Source organism: Sylvia atricapilla, chromosome Z (genome assembly GCF_009819655.1).
Source record: "Sylvia atricapilla isolate bSylAtr1 chromosome Z, bSylAtr1.pri, whole genome shotgun sequence".
Classification (NCBI taxonomy): Eukaryota; Metazoa; Chordata; class Aves; order Passeriformes; family Sylviidae; genus Sylvia; species Sylvia atricapilla.
In genome coordinates this window covers 86249832-86267326 of record NC_089174.1, presented here as the reverse complement: position 1 = coordinate 86267326, position 17495 = coordinate 86249832, and the positions used below count along the sequence as shown (strand labels likewise).

The 17495-nt window shown below is 43.1% G+C and overlaps 1 protein-coding gene across 1 annotated transcript in view; it reads left to right on the top strand.

Moving 5' to 3' along the window:
* LOXHD1 (lipoxygenase homology PLAT domains 1) overlaps nucleotides 1-17495 on the top strand; it is a 153472-nt gene that overhangs the window by 70236 nt on the left and 65741 nt on the right. The window contains exons 15-24 of the mRNA XM_066339598.1: nucleotides 1387-1463; nucleotides 2311-2507; nucleotides 2857-3049; nucleotides 3866-4026; nucleotides 6727-7021; nucleotides 7938-8092; nucleotides 9480-9613; nucleotides 10527-10675; nucleotides 11979-12083; nucleotides 12810-12938. Of these exons, the coding sequence (XP_066195695.1) occupies nucleotides 1387-1463; nucleotides 2311-2507; nucleotides 2857-3049; nucleotides 3866-4026; nucleotides 6727-7021; nucleotides 7938-8092; nucleotides 9480-9613; nucleotides 10527-10675; nucleotides 11979-12083; nucleotides 12810-12938 (1595 nt within the window). The remainder of the gene's footprint in view (nucleotides 1-1386; nucleotides 1464-2310; nucleotides 2508-2856; nucleotides 3050-3865; nucleotides 4027-6726; nucleotides 7022-7937; nucleotides 8093-9479; nucleotides 9614-10526; nucleotides 10676-11978; nucleotides 12084-12809; nucleotides 12939-17495) is intronic.

Here is a 17495-nt window from a genome sequence, read left to right as displayed (position 1 = left end):
CTCACAGGACACATAGGCTGGGTGTGTTTGTGCAGGAGCAGGTCTGCTGTGGTCTAGCATGGCCACCTTCAAAAAGAAACATTTCTGGGATTTGTTTTTACTCCTTCTGATTCTGGAGCCATTTAAATACTCTGCATGACCTGCCAGAGACTTCTCATTTGTCCTTTTCTCGCCCCTGCTGGTTTGAATCAGTATTTTTAGCTGCAAAAGGCACTGGTGCAGATAGATGTGTACCTGGGAACAATGAGCATTCTGAGAACTGCTCCTGCTCTCACAGCACCACCGTGGGAAACCTGACCCTAAACAGATGCTTACAGGAATATACTGAGCGCTGCAGCAGTCTGGGCTGGAAGTGGAAAGTGAGAAGCCCCTGCCAGAGCCCTGGCTGTTGTCATGCAGTGGTTGCTGTAGGGCACATGAATGGGGTTGAGGCTTTAAATCCTTCACCTCTGAGGCTGAAAGAGCAGCTGTGAAGATTTCCAGGTTAGCAATTAGTTCCTCTCTGTTTTGGGAGGGGACTTTTGGAAAGGGACTGAAGAGGGAATTTTTGGAAAGGGCATGCAGTGGTAAGATAATGTGGAAATTATCTTAGGTGAAAGAGGGCAGAGAGATTAGATATTAAGAAGAAATTCTTTACTATCAGAGTGGTGAGGCCGTGGCACAGGGTGCCCAAAGCAGCTGTGGCTGCCCCTCTCTGCAATGTTCAAGGTCAAGTTGGAGAGGGGCTTGGGGCACCCTGGGATAGTGGAAGGTGTCCCTGCCCATGGCAGGGGGTGGGGCTGGGTGGTCTTTAGGGTCCCTTCCAACCCAAACCATTCTACGATTCTTCTTGCAGATTTTTTTTTTCCCTTGAGATCATGATACAATTTGCTTTGTGCCCAGCTCCTCCTCTTAATTAGTCTAGTTGGATCTTTAGTGTTGAGGAACATTGCAAATCCTTCCTTTCTGCTGGTGCCAGCTGCCTGCATATACCCAGCCCTGAAAATGGAAATAACATAATTCACCCCTTCCCTTCAGCAGTAGAGGCTGCAAGTCTTTCCGATCAACATAGGTCAATGCTTTTAAGACACTAAGACTGCCTGTTCACAGGAATAACTTGTGGTTGTGGAGTTTGTGCTTTTCAGACAGATGGACATCACAGCAGATGCTTATCTACTGCAAGCAGAGCTCTCACAGTGCCTCTTCTTGGAAAAATGGAGAGTTAAAATGTGGCTGCCGTATGGTCTGGTCAAGTCCCTGCTAAGATAACAGAGATACAGAGACCTCAAAAAATATCTTTTTGACTGTAATGTTTGGATATGGGCTATGTGTGAAGCCAGAGTAGATTTTGAAAGGTCTAACAGGTGCTAATTATTCAAAGATAACTTACTTCTGTTTGTAAACCAGATGGCTTGACAAAAATGAGGACGATGGTCAGATTGTCCGAGAATTAGTGCCTGCTGGGGAGTCACCACTGCTGAAAAGTGAGTCTAGCTTGGAAAAAAGAAGGTCTGGGCTTGAGCTGCACAAGGATGTGTTTATTTGCTTTATTCTTCTTAACAGTTCTTGTCGGTAAATCTATTGGGCCTTTTTTACAGTTCTTATGCAAGAAGCTACATTAGGTCATTCTGAGAGAAATGCCTCCAACTCTTAAATTCTAGTTTATGAATGGGATTAATTTGCATAAAAGAACATAAATGCGACATTATATATGTAGAAGGAAATGTCAATTTTTAAAGTTGTGATTTGTTTGAGAACTGCTTTCTCATATATCTTTCTCTGAAGGATCTTGAATTGCCACTGTTTTAGCAGACTAAATTCCATCACATAACTGCATTCTCGGAAGAAAATCACCAAAAATATTCTATTGTCCTTCTCTGGAGAACCAGGGCTCCAATGCTACAATTTTCTTTAGAAAACGGTGCTTGCATAGTGCAGGTTGTTTTGTTTAAAAAAAAAAATAAAATAAAAATAAAGAAGGTCAAAGTAATTGAATTAAATTGTAAGTATAAAAATGGTGAAATAATCCCATTTGCCTAAGCGCATTTTTATGCCTTGGGTAATCATCTAACAGTGAGAGGGAGGCATACAGAATATTTAATGCTTGCTAGTGTACCTATTGGATCTTTTATTTTTTGGTGAGTAACTCCAGGGTGTGACAGCTTCTCCAGCATGGCCCCAAGATGCTGGATGTATGAATGGAGGGCAAAGTCCCTTCTGTGTCTGTATCTGGAGCTTTCCTCCCCTATAAGTTGCTTGAAGCCAATTACCTGTCTGGGCTTTGGAAATGCCACTCACATGTCTGTGTTTTGTACATCGATCTTACTCCAGATGTCAGTTATCACATCAGTGTGAAGACAGGAGATATCCCCGGTGCCAGCTCAGATTCCAAAGTTTTCATCAAACTCTACGGTGAAAAAGGAGACTCCAGCAAAGAGCCTCTCTTAGTCTCTGATAACGATCTAGGCAATTATTTTGAACGTGGTCGAGTGGATGAGTTTACTCTAGATATGATGGATATTGGAAAGGTAAGAATTAATTACAGGTGGCTCTATACTTTGTGCAAGTGTCTGAATTCAGGATCAAAATAACAAAATAATATTGAAGGTGATGGAAGAACCTTTGACATTTACATTGGATATTAAGATACATTAAGATACTTAGGATATGAAGAGATTTTACACCAGCAATCTCCTGTGCATGCTGGCACGTGAAGAGTGTTTTAATTCTATAGTTAAACACATATATAAATTATTTTCATAAGCATTGTGGCAGAACACCTTTCCAGGATGAGGAGACTGTTTTACACTAAGCAAATTCTGTTATGTTGGGTTTTTCCCTGCCCTTTGGGTTTTTATTTGCTTTTTCTTTTCAAAGATCAACCGGATACTGATTGGGCACGACAACGTTGGTCTGAGGTCTGGCTGGTTCCTGGCCAGTGTCCAGATCACAGTTCCAGTCCAGGGAAAGCAGTATATGTTCCCCTGCAACCGATGGCTTGACAAGGATGAGGCTGATGGCAGGGTGGAGGTGGAGGTCTACCCAAGTGAGATTTTGCCTACTGAGAAGTGTAAGAGAACACGTGCTGCTTTAATAGCTAGATATGTATTGCTCCCATTCTTCAGGGCAAGGTCACCGCTGTCCTGGACACTAAAACAAAAAATTCACCATTCCTATGAGCTTATATTGGTGAGGAAAGTAAAATTTCCTCCTCATGTTTTCTGGAAGAGTTGGAAAAACATTACAGAGATTTTCATCTCCATTTCCTGAGGCCATATGAAAAATTTACATCCTGGACAGCATAACACAGCACAAGACAATGTACTTCTTCACTGCAATATCAGTGGGTTCTTCTTTTTTCTACATTTATCTGCCCCAGTGCTTTTCTCTCTTTATGCAATGGCACAGGTCCCATCCTGTCTTTATTACCCTGTTTCCTGGAAAGGAGAAGCTGTTTGATAAATAAGTGCCAAATCCCTACTGGCCACTTGACTTTTATCAGTAGACCCATTTTCTTTTAAGGCTACAGTTAAAGTTTGCTGTCGGATCCTGAGAAAGAATGCCACGTTCTCCCCCTGCTCTCTGTACTCCCTCCCTTGTACTGTAGTAAGGAGATCATTCAACTCTATAGTTAGCACTGAAACAAAATTCCCTATTAAGGCTCTGCTTTGCACCCCGCTGACACTGGCTAATATTTGTAAAAGGAAAACTATTAGGTTAGTCCTCAGTGAAGAGTTCTGTTATCTCACATTTAGTTTGGATAAGAGCAAACGGTCAGCTACGTGGACGTTTGTTAAGACAAGGTAATTTAATTTTGAACCTGAGCCCCCGGGAATGTTGTTATCTGAGTTTCTCTGCTGATTTAATTGCTTTATTTTTGGACTAGTGATAAACTATGAGGTGTCTGTAGTTACTGGAAACGTGCGAGCCGCAGGCACCAACGCCAAAGTCTTCATGCAGATTTATGGTGAGACTGGCAAAACAGAATTGATCATCTTAGAGAACAGATCCAACAACTTTGAAAGGGGAGCCACAGATATCTTCAAGGTATGATGGAGGCAGTCACTGCCACTTCCAGGAGGGGAAAGAAATGATCTGCCAAAGTTGAGACATCAATAGAGTAACTGCTCAACTATACAAAAAAAAACCCCAAACAAACAAAAACCCAACCAAACAACAACAAAAAACCCCCACAACTTTTCAAGAAAATGGCAGGTCTGGCAGTATCTACTATCTTCTATCCATAATTTTGGAAAGCTCTTTATTTCTTTATGGGGTATTGTGCTTTGTGGAAGGACTTATATGTTCTGAGGGGCTGCTAACAAAGGTGTTATTGAAAATTATGATCTAATAGCAATATTTGGTTTTATTTACTTACAAAAGGATCTCAAAAGATCCTTTTAAACTTTGGGCCTGACCACATGTTATTGCCAATTCTCACTGTGTAGCTGGGGTAAAAGAAAACAAAATTGCATGAGACTATAAGGAATCCCAGGTCTGCCTGTGGTCACACCCACCATTACCTAAAGGTCCAGACGTCAATCCTCCAGAGGTTTGCAGTTGTAATTCCCGGGAATGTGTGAATGCTCCATGGATTATACAGTGCCTGTAACACTGTTCCAGCTGGCACTGCATCAGGATGGTCAGAACTCAAGTTAATGCTGCAGAGCCCACAGAAACAGCCCTCAGAAACAGCCCTTTATGAGATGTTCCGCAGCAAAGAGAGTGTTTGAAGAGGTGAGAAACCTCCAACATAACTCAAGGTAGTGAGGCAGGACTTGGATAACCCAGTAAGATGTCCCAGGCTGATGAAGTTGAGCAGCGAGTGAGGATCACAATGTGATCAGGCAGCCTCTCCAGTGTTCTTTTCTGCCTGGTTAGCTTGGGGGACAGGAATGGTCTTAGTACTCACCCTGATGTGAGATCAGAGCAAAGACAAGATTATCTGCCAGGACACATCAGAGGCACATCCTTCTTTACTGAAGGAGAGACCAACACCTGGACAGTGAAGCAGAGTCCAGGTGGAAGCAGGATTTAGGGCACATCTGTCATATGTGCTGACAGCACAAGGCTTGGCACAGCAGTGCCTAAGTCCTCCTATGAATCTGCAGTCCTACACGGGTTGGATCCAGATCAGCACAGTTAAGCTTGGAGCTAATTGCTGAAGCTCCCCTGAATCATCAAGACTGGGATATCCTTCTTACTGTGAGTGGCCAAATGGAGGTGCCTTCACCCACAGCTTCACCCATTTTCTGTGTATTTCTAAGATCAGTTCACCTCCTCCTGCCTCATTTTCTTGCTTTACAGAATGGAGCTACTGATGTTTATCTATTTTTAATGAGATTTTGGGGATTTGAAATGACTTATAAACGTTTACTTTTAAAAAAACTCCCCATAATTTTAAGATTAGGTTTCTCTGATTTTAGAGGAAATAATCTTTCTAAAATTTATGAGTAAGATATATTAGCCAATATCAGATTTATAATAAAGCCATATGTACAGTGTTCTGTTTACATAGCTTTGCTTATATCCTCTTTCTGATATTTATTGCCAGATTTGAAAATTATGCCCATTTCTGGGATTTTTTTTTTATAAGCACACAAGGCAGAAGCTCTGGAGCACTGACAAATAGATCGTTTATCTTTTTCACTATATGAATGTTTATGAAAGGACATGGGTAGAAATAAGTTTCTGTGAGCAACATGATAATAGGAAATGCCATCAGTCATGGACAAGGCATGCAGGATGATTACAGTAAATCTAAGGGTAAAGCCGTGTAAGGAAAGATACATTCTTAATGTCAGGACAGTGGGATCAATTTTAGTTTTCTGATAAGCATCTTGTGTGCAATTGATTTTGTTTTAATCTACAAAATGCTTCTGGACTAAAACCTTACATGCCAAGTGCCAGATTTCAGCCTGAAGCAAACGTTTGCAAGTTTTATAACATAAAAGCTGGATAACAGCATAAGCAATCATCAGAAACAAGTCATGGGTTGTTGAAGGATTGCGTGGAGTAAAATCTTCTATCCAACTTCATTAGGGAGTAATCCAGACAGATAATCTAAACCTAGAAGGTTTTGTGTCTGCTGTGCTGACTAGAGGGATGTCAGTCTTCTCACTGATCAGCCTTCTGCCACTGAAGCACTGTGGCTACCAATGACTGTATCCTCTCTGCTCACCAGCAAAGTGAGAAAATACTTCTCTAATTTTCCAGATGAGAGGGAAGGAGAAGGGCACTCCAAACCCACACTCTGTGTCAGAGATCGGGTTATATGAGTTAACTGTCTTTTCACTACATCATTATTGCTTCTTGCTGGGTTCATATCCTGTGCTGAGTATGAAAGGAATCTTATTAATTTTCAAAATGCCTCATGCACTGAGAATCTGTAAAAACCTGGTGTGGTATTATCATATATTCATCTTTAGTGACAACACAGAGACAATGCAGGTAGGAAGAGCAATGAGGAAGTAGAGAGCTCAATAAATATGGATTTAGCTCTTCTCCTCACCATGGCTGCACTGAATGTCTTCAGCTTAATCCGTTCAGATGAGATTTGGTAATAGAAAGTATGAAATAGTAAAGCAGGAAGGAAAAAATAAATGTAAACTTGCATTAAGAAACTGTTCTTATCCTTGCTTAGATATTTCGTGTGACAGAGCCCGCGCTTCTAATTTTCAGAAAGCACTTTTTGAAATTAAGATTGTCTTCTATCCCCCCTGGGTGCTGACTCTCCCTTGGTGGCAGAGGGAGGCTGCAGATGTTGGCAAGATTTACAAGATTCGGATAGGCCACGACGGGACGGGCATTGGGGATGGCTGGTTCCTGGAAAGCGTCACGCTGAAGCGCCTGGCCGCCAGAGCAAAGGAGTCTGACAAAAATGAGAAGAAAAAGAATTCTGATGAGGACAAAGGGGAGGAGACCAAGGAGGAAGGAGAAATGGATGTCTATACGTTTGTGGCACATCGCTGGCTGGCTAAGGATGAAGGGGATAAGGAGCTGGTGGTGGAGCTGGTGCCTGATGGAGAATCTGACCTGGAGGGTAAATACCAGAGGGGATGTGTGTGTGTGTGTATCCAGCCTCTGCATGAAGGGTAATAACCACACTGTGCTGCTTGTCAGGACCATTTATCCCCCACAACCGCCCTGTTGCCCCAGGCATGCTCTGTATCTAGGGTGGGTCAAGCTAGGAAGGAAGAGGGTGGCAGGTAAACTAAGGCAGAACACAGAGGAAACAGCCTGAAATTGGAATATCCTAAAGGATTTCTATAGGATTCATCAAAGGTCATCTGATGTCATAGACAGGTAGAAGAATTACAAAAGAAAAGCCTTAGAAATCAGGCCTGCTCTGTTAAATTAATAGCTAGCCTGTCATTTCTTCTAAGTGCAACTAAGTAATTTGCAAGTTCCCATATGAAAGCAATCTTGGTATGAAAGGTCCTTTCACACAACAACTTATTCTTAGGTTGAAAAATAAGTACATCTGTATAAATAATAAAATCTATTCTATGAGAACCCATTAAAAAAAATAAATATGAACAACCAAATCTTAGCACGTACACACAAATCACCTTCTGACAAATAAATGAAGTAGCAAGAAAACTACTAGGCAGTCGGTGTTGCACACAAAGTCTGTAAAAACTGTATAAAATCAGTTATGTAAATAAAAAATTAGCTTTTCCTGAGTAAAGAAAATAGAGTCTCAGCAGCATTATTACAACAGTCTGGGGCACTTGGATCAGGAGTCCCAGAGGTTACCACTGTGGCTCAGAGTTTAGCAAGTTGTTATGGCCAAGGAGAGGGGCTGGAGGAAGACAGCTGCTTCCAGGCAAACTCCAGGCAAACTCTTTCCGTGATGGCGTCTCAAGGGTTACACACTTCTGCAGTGAGCCACAGAATTAATGAAATATGGCCATTTCTGGGGTCCTTCTGACCTGCCCTTGCCACTTTACTTGCAGAAAATACGTATGAAGTCCACGTCCTCACCGGGATTGTGTGGGGGGCTGGGACAGATGCTAATGTCTTCCTGAGCATCTACGGTGTGGAAAGAGGAGACACGGGTGAGCGCCAGCTGAAAAGGTCAAATAACCTCAACAAGTTTGAGAAAGGACAGGTAATGCATGAGCTCCACTCACTCAAGCGAGAAGGAGGCTGGCAGGGCTCTCTCAGTTGACATGCTGGCCACTCAATACAGCTTCTTCTCACTTCTCTCAAACTTTCTTTTATCTCTGGAATGTATTATATAAAGCAAAATGCCTCAAAACATTTTCCAGGGGAGGTTCATTTGAATTATATGCTGAACACCAAAATTCCTTGTTGCAGTCACTTTTTGCATCTGCTTCCTGTGAGCATTCTGGTAATAGTGCTTCCTTTCAGGGTTACTTAAAATTTATGAACTTCAAATTAATATTGGAGAGTATTTTTGGGTCAGTTCAAGTATGTAGATATTTAGATGCAAATACTCTTGTAAATGTTCTACCCAACCAGCTAGGGAATAAAAGCAATATTACACAGTGTGTTGTAATTACATTGTAATCAAATCCAATTGAAGATCACCTCTTGTATGTTGAGTATTTGTAATAAAAAGTTTATGAACAATTAACAAGCTACTGTTATAGCCAGGAGTTTTTCAAGGAATAATTCTGAAGAGCAAAACATTATAGAAACAAAAAGCAGCTGTGGAAAACTTGCAACCACAAAAAAAAAAAAAAAAAAAAAAAAAAAAAAGGCCCCTAAGGTTGTTAAATAAGCTGTTAGCTGTGATTTATGAGCTTGGCACTGCTGCAACTGCAACCTGCACATGGTTCTTCATTCAGTGGGAAGAGCTCCAAGCTGCAAATGTAATGCTCCTTACCCTTGGGAGTACAAACCCAAAGTCTACTAACAGATTAATCACATTAAGATGTTTAAACTGTTATGATAACAAGGACCATCCTGTCACACTAACACAGTTAATAAATGATCCTCTGGGTTGTAGTAAATGACAAAAGGAAGAGATCTTGAAATATCTGAAATAAAGCATATGGGCTGTATTTTGGGGCTGTCCTGTGCAGAGCCAGGGGCTGGACTCAGTAGTCCTTGTGGATTCCTCCTAACTCTGGATACTCCCAGATTCTACACAGAGGTGTGCAGGAGAATTTCTATGGAGTCAACATGTTTTTTGTTCCAGATTCAGTCTGTGGGAAAATACTAAGCCTGAAAGGAATGATATTTAGCAGAGAGGAGTAAAACTCACAGGAAGCTGGAACTGGGATGAGGTAAAGAGAGGAGTGAAGGGGTGAGCAGCTCCAAGGCTATTACTGCCTTGTAGGAGCCAAACATGAGTGTTAATGGGAGACCTCAGAGCTCTGCAGTTATTTTTGTACACCCACACAAGGAGTACAAAGAGAACTTACAAAGAGCTATTCCTTAATGGCGAAAAAGATTACCCCTGGCCATTTACTGCCTTCCTTTCCTTCTTTCTTGGAAACACAGCCATCTGCCTCTTGCCTCCTGTGCAGGTAGACGTGTTCACCATCAAAGCCATTGACCTGGGCGAGCTGAAGAAGCTGAGAATCCGCCACGACAACACTGGTGCTAGCCCCAGCTGGTTCCTGGAGAGGGTAGAGATAGTGGACCTCAAAGAGAGCATCACGTGAGGAGCCTGTTACCCCTTTTTCATGTGGTCAGGAAAGGGGCTGCCTTCTCAGGGGTCTGCAGAGCCATGGGGAGGCAGAGGAGATGCAGAAGAGCATTGCTGCAGCTCCTCAGCCCCTCGGGGAATGGGCATCCTTTGGGAGCCTTGTGGTCACTGGGCTGTGAAACAGAGCATGAGGCCATTCTGGGGTGCCTGTGACGGGGGGTTTTGCTGTCCCAGCACCTCTGTAATTTGGGAACCAGCAGTGTTTGGAAGGGAGCCTGAGCTTTTTTCTGTTCTGGGCTCATCTCTCCCTCCTGGAGCAGAGGCTGCACTCAAGAATTTCCCTTCCAGGCCCCACTTTGGAAGTCTCTAAGTTCACATTTTGTTTGCCTTTTTACTTAATAGAAGGGTCTAGGCCAAAAGAAAATTCTGATCTAAGCAAATTCTCATGGCTTCCAGAGACAGCTGGATGAGCAAAGAATTGGCTGTTCAAAACCTGAAATATAAGCTTGCCTTTGAGCTGGAACTTCCTGGAAATCACATGCTTTAAAATTGCACAAAGCTCTGATGGGTAAGACCACTCCTAAGGACAAGACGGGTCCAGTCTTCATAAGTACAAAATGTCTAGGACACTGGAGGTTCCTTCAAGTTACTGAACTCTTTCTGGGTGTTAAACTAAAATGAATCAACCATGTGGGGCTGGCAGCCCAGAAACAGCACTCAGTACTATGTGCTGCCTAACCTATTAATGGATTTAGTTCCTGCAACACCAGATCTCAGGGATGAAAACAGATGTACTGCTCAGCTTTGAGTAATCTTGTTGTTTTATTTTTTTTTTCCCTTCAAGTAGCCTCTGATCTGTGCTTGTTTATGTTGTTAAAGCCTGTGAAGCACTGTGTAAGCACCGGGTGCTGCTATCATTTTGTAGGTATTATTTTCCGTGCCAGAGGTGGTTGGCAGTGGAGGAAGATGATGGTCAAATTGCCAGGGAGCTGGTCCCAGTGGATGAAGCATTTGTAAAGAAAGATACAGAAAATGACGGCCAGTCTCCTGCAACTTTGGGCCTGGAACAGAAAGGTGGAATATATATGTTGGCCTTGTATTTCTTCCACTGTGGGGTTGGAAAGGAACCAGGTTGTTAGTGCTGTTCAGAGCATTAGCAGCTAGCAGTAGCAGTTACTGGGCTGTGAGTAATCTTTTGCCCCAAAATGAAATTTTCAGGTGTGAATGAAGGGTCAAGCATGTGTCAGACTCTGAGGAGTGGATCCTCCTCGTTTTTAGTTTATTTAATCATCTTGCAGGATTCAGCCCAAAGTGACAAACCTAGGAAGATGGGTAATATGTTCTGTCATCATTTTTGAACTGAAATTCATATTGGGTGCTAATACCTAAGGAATAAATCTCATTCATTTCACATCATGGACTGTAATGGTTAAATGTTCCAACATGAAAATGAGCAGAGAGGAAACACACCCAGAGAAAGAGAAGGGACCTAAATTTATCTCCCTTTCCATTTTGCTGCTTGTGTCTGTTGTCCTCCAAAATAACTTTGCCTCACTTGTAAACAAATTTGCATGGTAACCACAGAGCAGTGACACACTCCTGGGTCTGATCCTGCAAGGTGGTGAGTGCCCGACATTTTCTCTGGTTTTATAACCAGTGAAAGGTTTTAAACTCTCTCCTATTTTCCCCTCAGATTCTTTTGAATACATGAACAGTTTCTGCAAGCTGTGTAGTCAAAAAAACTCCACAAAGGGTTTATCCCTTTGGTTCAGAAGGACATGCTGGTTGACCAACATCTTGGAAAGATGTTTAGCTAGGCAGGGAATAAGGGAATATTCCATTTTGGAAATCTTGAAATTATAGCAGCAGAGTGAAGACCATATTAGACTTTTCCATTAGATTCCTTATGAGTTTACTGCGTTTTCTACATGATGGTGCAGTAGAAACATCCCTACTGATGCTGTTCTGAGAGGTGTGTTTGTGAATATGAACTGTATATATCAGTGTAAACACTTTCTGGTATGTGCTATATGCATTATCTGATGCCAATGAAATAAGGTGGGGGCTGTATGTGGATTTCTAAAACGAAATATTTTAAGTATCCAAAAAAAGCCAGCTTTGCAGAAGGCTTGAGCACATTTCTTATCTGTAGATATGGAGGCAATGTGCTGGATGACAGGAGCAGTAGAAGATTCTGGAACCAGATAACCCAGCTCACCTCAAGGGCTACCAGAGCACAGGACAGGAATTAGAGATTACAGCATGGCTGTGATCAGTCAAAACAAAACTCAAACCAAGCACACATTTATGCAAGGAAAAGTAGAGTTAACTCCTTGTCAGACTTCACACTCCTAAATTAAGGTATTTTATCTGGCAGCTAAATCAACGACATACACAGTGAAAGTGAAAACGGGGGACAAGAAGAATGCTGGGACAGATGCCAACGTTTTCATCATACTCTATGGAAGTAAAGATGATACAGGTATGGCTTCAAATGGTGGAAAAGGATAGCAACTCCCTGTTTGATACCTGAAAAGACAGGTATCAAACCTATTATTTTCATTTCCTCAGTACCCATTTCTCAGTCCTTTCAGTGCAACTTCATGTTCCTGCAGTCGGTGCACACATTGTGGTAGCTTGGAGCACGGCACCAGCTGCTCTAAATCACTGCCAAACTTTGCGATGCTGATTTGCACCAGCTGCTGATCTAAAGGTTTTAATTTCAATTATAGAAACAGCACAGTTGACTGGGACTACATTATGAAGTAGTGAATGCACTGGATGATTTGCTTTCCTCAGCAATGAATCAGCAGGCTCCTGAAACCCAACCCTCCTCTGCCTCTTTGAGTGGCCCAGAAGTATTTAATCAGCTGATGAGCAAATCCTCTTGGAAGCAGCTGAGCTGTGTGTGCAGTTGCTGGGATGCCTGTGAGAATGACAGGGAACTGATGGGTAGCACCAATTTCTTAACTGCAAGCACAGCACGACAGCATCGTCCCTGTTGCACTGCCAGAGGATCATTCAAGGGAGGAATTCTGTATATTTTGGGTGTTGATACAGACTTGGGATCAGAGGGGGGGACAAAGCTCAGATCTTGAGATGAAAAGCCAGTTTTTGCATTTTTAGCCACTTCCCTCGCTCCACTGTTGACATTCCCAGAGGATTTGTTTCACATGCTGAACAATGTCCTTTTGCATCGCCACAACAGGGATAGTCAGCCTAAAGGCCTCAAAGATTAACAAGAACAAATTTGAGCGTGGGAAGGTAGATGAGTTTACAGTGGAGTCTGTGGACATTGGAGACCTGAAAAAAATCAAGATAGGCCATGACAATAAAGGTAAGATAATCTGCTTTGTAATGCAGTGTTTCTAGTGCACTGGGCACATTGCTGGATAAAATTACCTGCCTCCAAGACCCCAAATGTAATTTACCTTTTGGTGACAGATCCTTGCTGTCACTTTGGCTGCTACTGGTACTGTCTTTGCTGCTGATTCCATTCCCAAGTGACATTAGGAGCCCAGTGGTGCCAACTTGCAGGTAGCTTTGCATCCTCTCCCTCTGCAAGAGTTTTTATAGTTCTACAGCCACATCTTCAGAGAGATTTCAGAGATACCACCAAACCCCACATTTGTTCTTATTGCATGGGACCCATAGACTTGTCTCACTTCTTTATTAAGTTTTTGGTGATGTTTTGATCATAGAGTCTTGGCTGCTTTTAAGACAGAATTCTGTGTATCTGCTACAAATTGATGCTGCCAAGGGAGGCAGTGGAGCTATGCATGGATCTCTTCCCTTTTGAATCATTAAGGGACAGGTTTGTTGGTAACTGCTCTGTATTATTACAGAGGCCAACTGATCGAAGTGATGCAGTAATTAGCATTTCCACGTGCACATCTTTCTCCTGACACTTACAGAAATGTGAGGCCTCAATCCTGAGCAATTGCATCCAATGATCTTTATGCCACATATTCTACATTCCCGTTGGCAAAAGACAGAAAGATTCATTTCTCGGAGGTCACGCATGCAGTGATTCATTTGCTGTTGTCTGCAAAGGCTTCGTGGGTTATTCATTGTCATCTCTCCACCACAGGTAATTCCACTGGCTGGTTTCTGGAATGGGTGGAGATTGATGCTCCCTCCCTGGGACAGTGCCTCAAGTTCCCTTGTGGCCGCTGGCTGGATAAATCGGAGGATGACGGAGCTGTTGAGAGAATTATCTTCCCTGCAGTGCTGCAGACAGTGGAGTACACCCCATGTGAGCAGACTGCCATTTCCCCAGGATACACCTTTCATTGCAGAAGATAAAAATCTCACAATCTCTCAATCTCAAAAAAAAATGCAGATTTATAGGTTTGCTTCACCCTTGAACTGGCTTTGGAAAATTTATAAGTAGATCACATGCCAACTGTTCCAATTACTACAAGAAGGTTCATCTGGGTGCTCTAGATTAACATTTACTGCATTTGCCAAATCAGAGAATCATTAGAAGTCATGTGGATGTGGCTGATTGTCTTTTTCTTCCTATTCCCCCATCCCCTCCAAGTCCTCTGCTCATTCCAAGCTGTCTTCCTCGTCTCCAGTTTCCCTTTGATCTTGCTCCATTCTAATATTGCCATTTCTGTTGCCAAAGTAGACACATTGGCCTTGCTTCCAAGTCTTAGTTCTTCCAGTGCCTTTGGCATTGTACACCCATCTCCTGCTGAAGGACCCTCTTCCAGAATTTTTTAGTGTAGTACTTTTTCAGAAGTGTTGTAGCAGTCTGCCTTTTTTAGTGTTCTCTAATTTTTCTTTACTCCTCACTCCCCTCCAAATTAATGTTTTGGATAAACATTTCCCCAGCTCAGCTCCTTCTGAGTACAAGCTCACATCTGCTATGGCAACTCAAACTCTTTAGTTCTGGAAAATTCTTTTTCCTGTTTGGTTCTGCAAACTGAGGATCAGAGAACATGGTCTTCTTGAAATATATTAAATACTTTGCTTATATTGTAGCCCTCTCCCTTCTCATGCTCTCCTTTCAGGTATCTTTGACAGTGTGCAGAGTACAGCCCTGGGATTATATTTTACTTGTCCTCCTCTGATCTGCTTCTTTTTAAGTGGTTGATAGATTTTGCTCACCATTAGTGTACTGTCAGAACTGCCTTTTCCTTACACTGGTTTGGATGCCACGATGATGAGGGATGAGGTCTGACACCTGGGAGCTGATTTCCTGACAGGTTCTTCCTTAGTCATTCATAAGAAGAGCTAAAAAATTTCACATGGAGACTGTCTCCCCTCTCATCCCCAGCGTATGCACTGCAGGTATCAAAAGCCTTACTGCCTGCAGTTCTTTATTTAGATATCAAAATTTGAGCTGCCTAAACTCCGTTTCTCTGCCCTGGTTTCCTTCTTCAAAGTAGTGGGAACAACCACATGGAAGGCCATCAGCTGGTTTTTTATGATGAAGACAGTGGTTCATGTTGAAGATGCCTCCCATGTCGAGATCCCCATACTCTGTAATCTGTCAGCTGAAATTATTTCTTGTCTGAGGATCTGCCACTGTCATGTCTTTGTGCTTCACCCATTCTTTGACCGAGGTATTTTTATTTCTCCCACCTAACCTTCTTTATCTGAACTCTCTGGAGCAGAAGAAAGGATTCTCTTTGCTCCCTTCTGCACTTTTGTCAGTCCAATGGAAGAAAAAGTAGATTCCCATAATTGAAAGGGACCTAAAAGCTCATCCAATCTCACCTCCTGCCATGGGCAGGGACACCTTCCACTGTCCCAGGCTGCTCCCAGCCCTGTCCAGCCTGGCCTGGGACACTGCCAGGGATCCAGGGGCAGCCACAGCTGCTCTGGGCACCCTGTGCCAGGGCCTTCCCACCCTCACAGCCACCAATTCCTTCCCCAGATCCCAGCTGGCGCTGCCCTCTGGCCCTGGGAAGCCATTCCCTGTGTCCTGTCCCTGCAGGCCTTGTCCCCAGCCCCTCTGCAGCTCTCCTGGAGCCCCTTGAGGCCCTGGCAGGGGCTGGGAGCTCTCCCTGGAGCTTCTCTTGTGCAGCTGAAGAGCCCCAGGTGTCCCAGGCTGGCTCCAGAGCTCAAGCCCTTGGAGCATCTCCATGGTCTCCTCTGGGCTGGCTCCAGCAGCTCCTTGTCCTCTTTTAATTTGAGATCCCAGAGCTGGATGCGGTATTCCATGCCTTTTGTGTCTGAAAAAATAAATTGATTAATAGATGCAGTGATACCTTTTATAGGAGTGAATATAACCCACAGACCAAATACATGCTTCTCTTCTGTTTCTTCCACGTTATCCCAATCAATATATATTTTGATGCAGATGTTGGCTATATGACTTATTAATACCTCTGAATATTTTAATGATGTAGGAGCTCCTGGTATGCTGTGCCTCTGAGCACACAGAGCTGTGTTTTCCTGGTTTTTTTGTCAGGACTTCACATCCCGCTTTTGGAAGCAGTCAGGCCTCTCTGGCAAACAGTTTCCACCAGGCCCACTGTCAGCTCAGGCTTTTTCAGCACTTGAACCATCCCCACTGAGCTGTTTACTACATTCTGGTTTCCTAACAATTAACCTGTGGGTTTCAGTTTGCCAGAGGTAACTAAACTGGCTTGATTTGTTTTACAATGACTCATGCCAGAATTGTTTCACGATGAAAACATGTCATCCACAGCCCAATTAAAATCATCCCTGTGGGGATACAGCTTTAAAAATGCCATGTAAATGAAATGGGCATCTGACAGCTGAAAGTTGTGCTGCTGGTGACCTTGTTAGGGTGCTGCTTTGCTGATTCAGTTCTAAGCTGATGTTAATATTCAAGCAACAAGAGCAAGTGCTACGGCCTTCAGCAGAGAGGATAATTTTTAATTCATAAAGCATAGTGTGTGATTTTTGGTATCCAGGATGTTTTCCCACCCTCCCCCTTTACATTCTGGAGAAACTATTCCAGTTTACTTGCAGCACAGCAGATTACACTGGCTTGGGAAGGAAGAATATTGAGTACCTCCAGGCTGACTTTGTAGAAAGAATACTTCTTCATCTCTGGCCTCCTGAGAGCTGTATTTAGAGCCTGAGCTTTTAATGAATGATTAGTCTCTCATATGCATAATCAGAGTTACTCCAACAGTAGCAGAGGTGGTGCTGGGGGCCTTTTCCCTACCCTGATGGAGACGCTGAGTCTGAAACACAGTGCAAGCTGCTGTAATGTAAAGATCAAAAAACTACTGAAGTCGTGGCAGAGTAGGAGGGTGAGAATGACAAGCAGCTAAGAAGATTGTAATGAGGGATGGGAAAGGATGGAAATATTTTAGGGGTGTATAGGAGAGGGATGGCCAGAAGCAGATCGTGGCAGTGGCAGAATCCTTGTGCTGAAGGCTTTGTGCTTGTGAGCAGTGGGACTGAGGGATGGTGTCTTCCTGAGCCAGGAGAGGTCCCTGCAGCTGTTCAGTGATGCCCAAGCCTTACCTGGTGTTTTGATTTTAGAAAGGGTTTAAAGGAGTTTGGGATAGGTTATGGTTTGCTTGATGGCACACCGTGACAGTGGAGTGGTTATTTGGTCACTCAGAGGTTGGATTTGGGGAGTGATTCAGCTAATCCCAAGGAAAATGCCTTGATTCCTTGATTAAGTGTTTCTTCAGACTGCACTGACTTTATTGATTACATCTGGAGATGTACACACTGGTCTGATGAGCATCTGAACCTATGTTTCTTGTTCTGTGAGCTAAACACCATCTCACCTTGAAAACTGAGGATATATTCAGCAAATCCATAGCAGAGACAGGAACAGAGCCCCTGTTCCCAAATTCCTGGGTCAGCCTTATTCCTGAGCGAGTCTGAGTCATACTCCAGCAGGACTCAGGACTGAGAAGCTGTGAAGATAGAATAGAACAAAAGAAGGCATCAG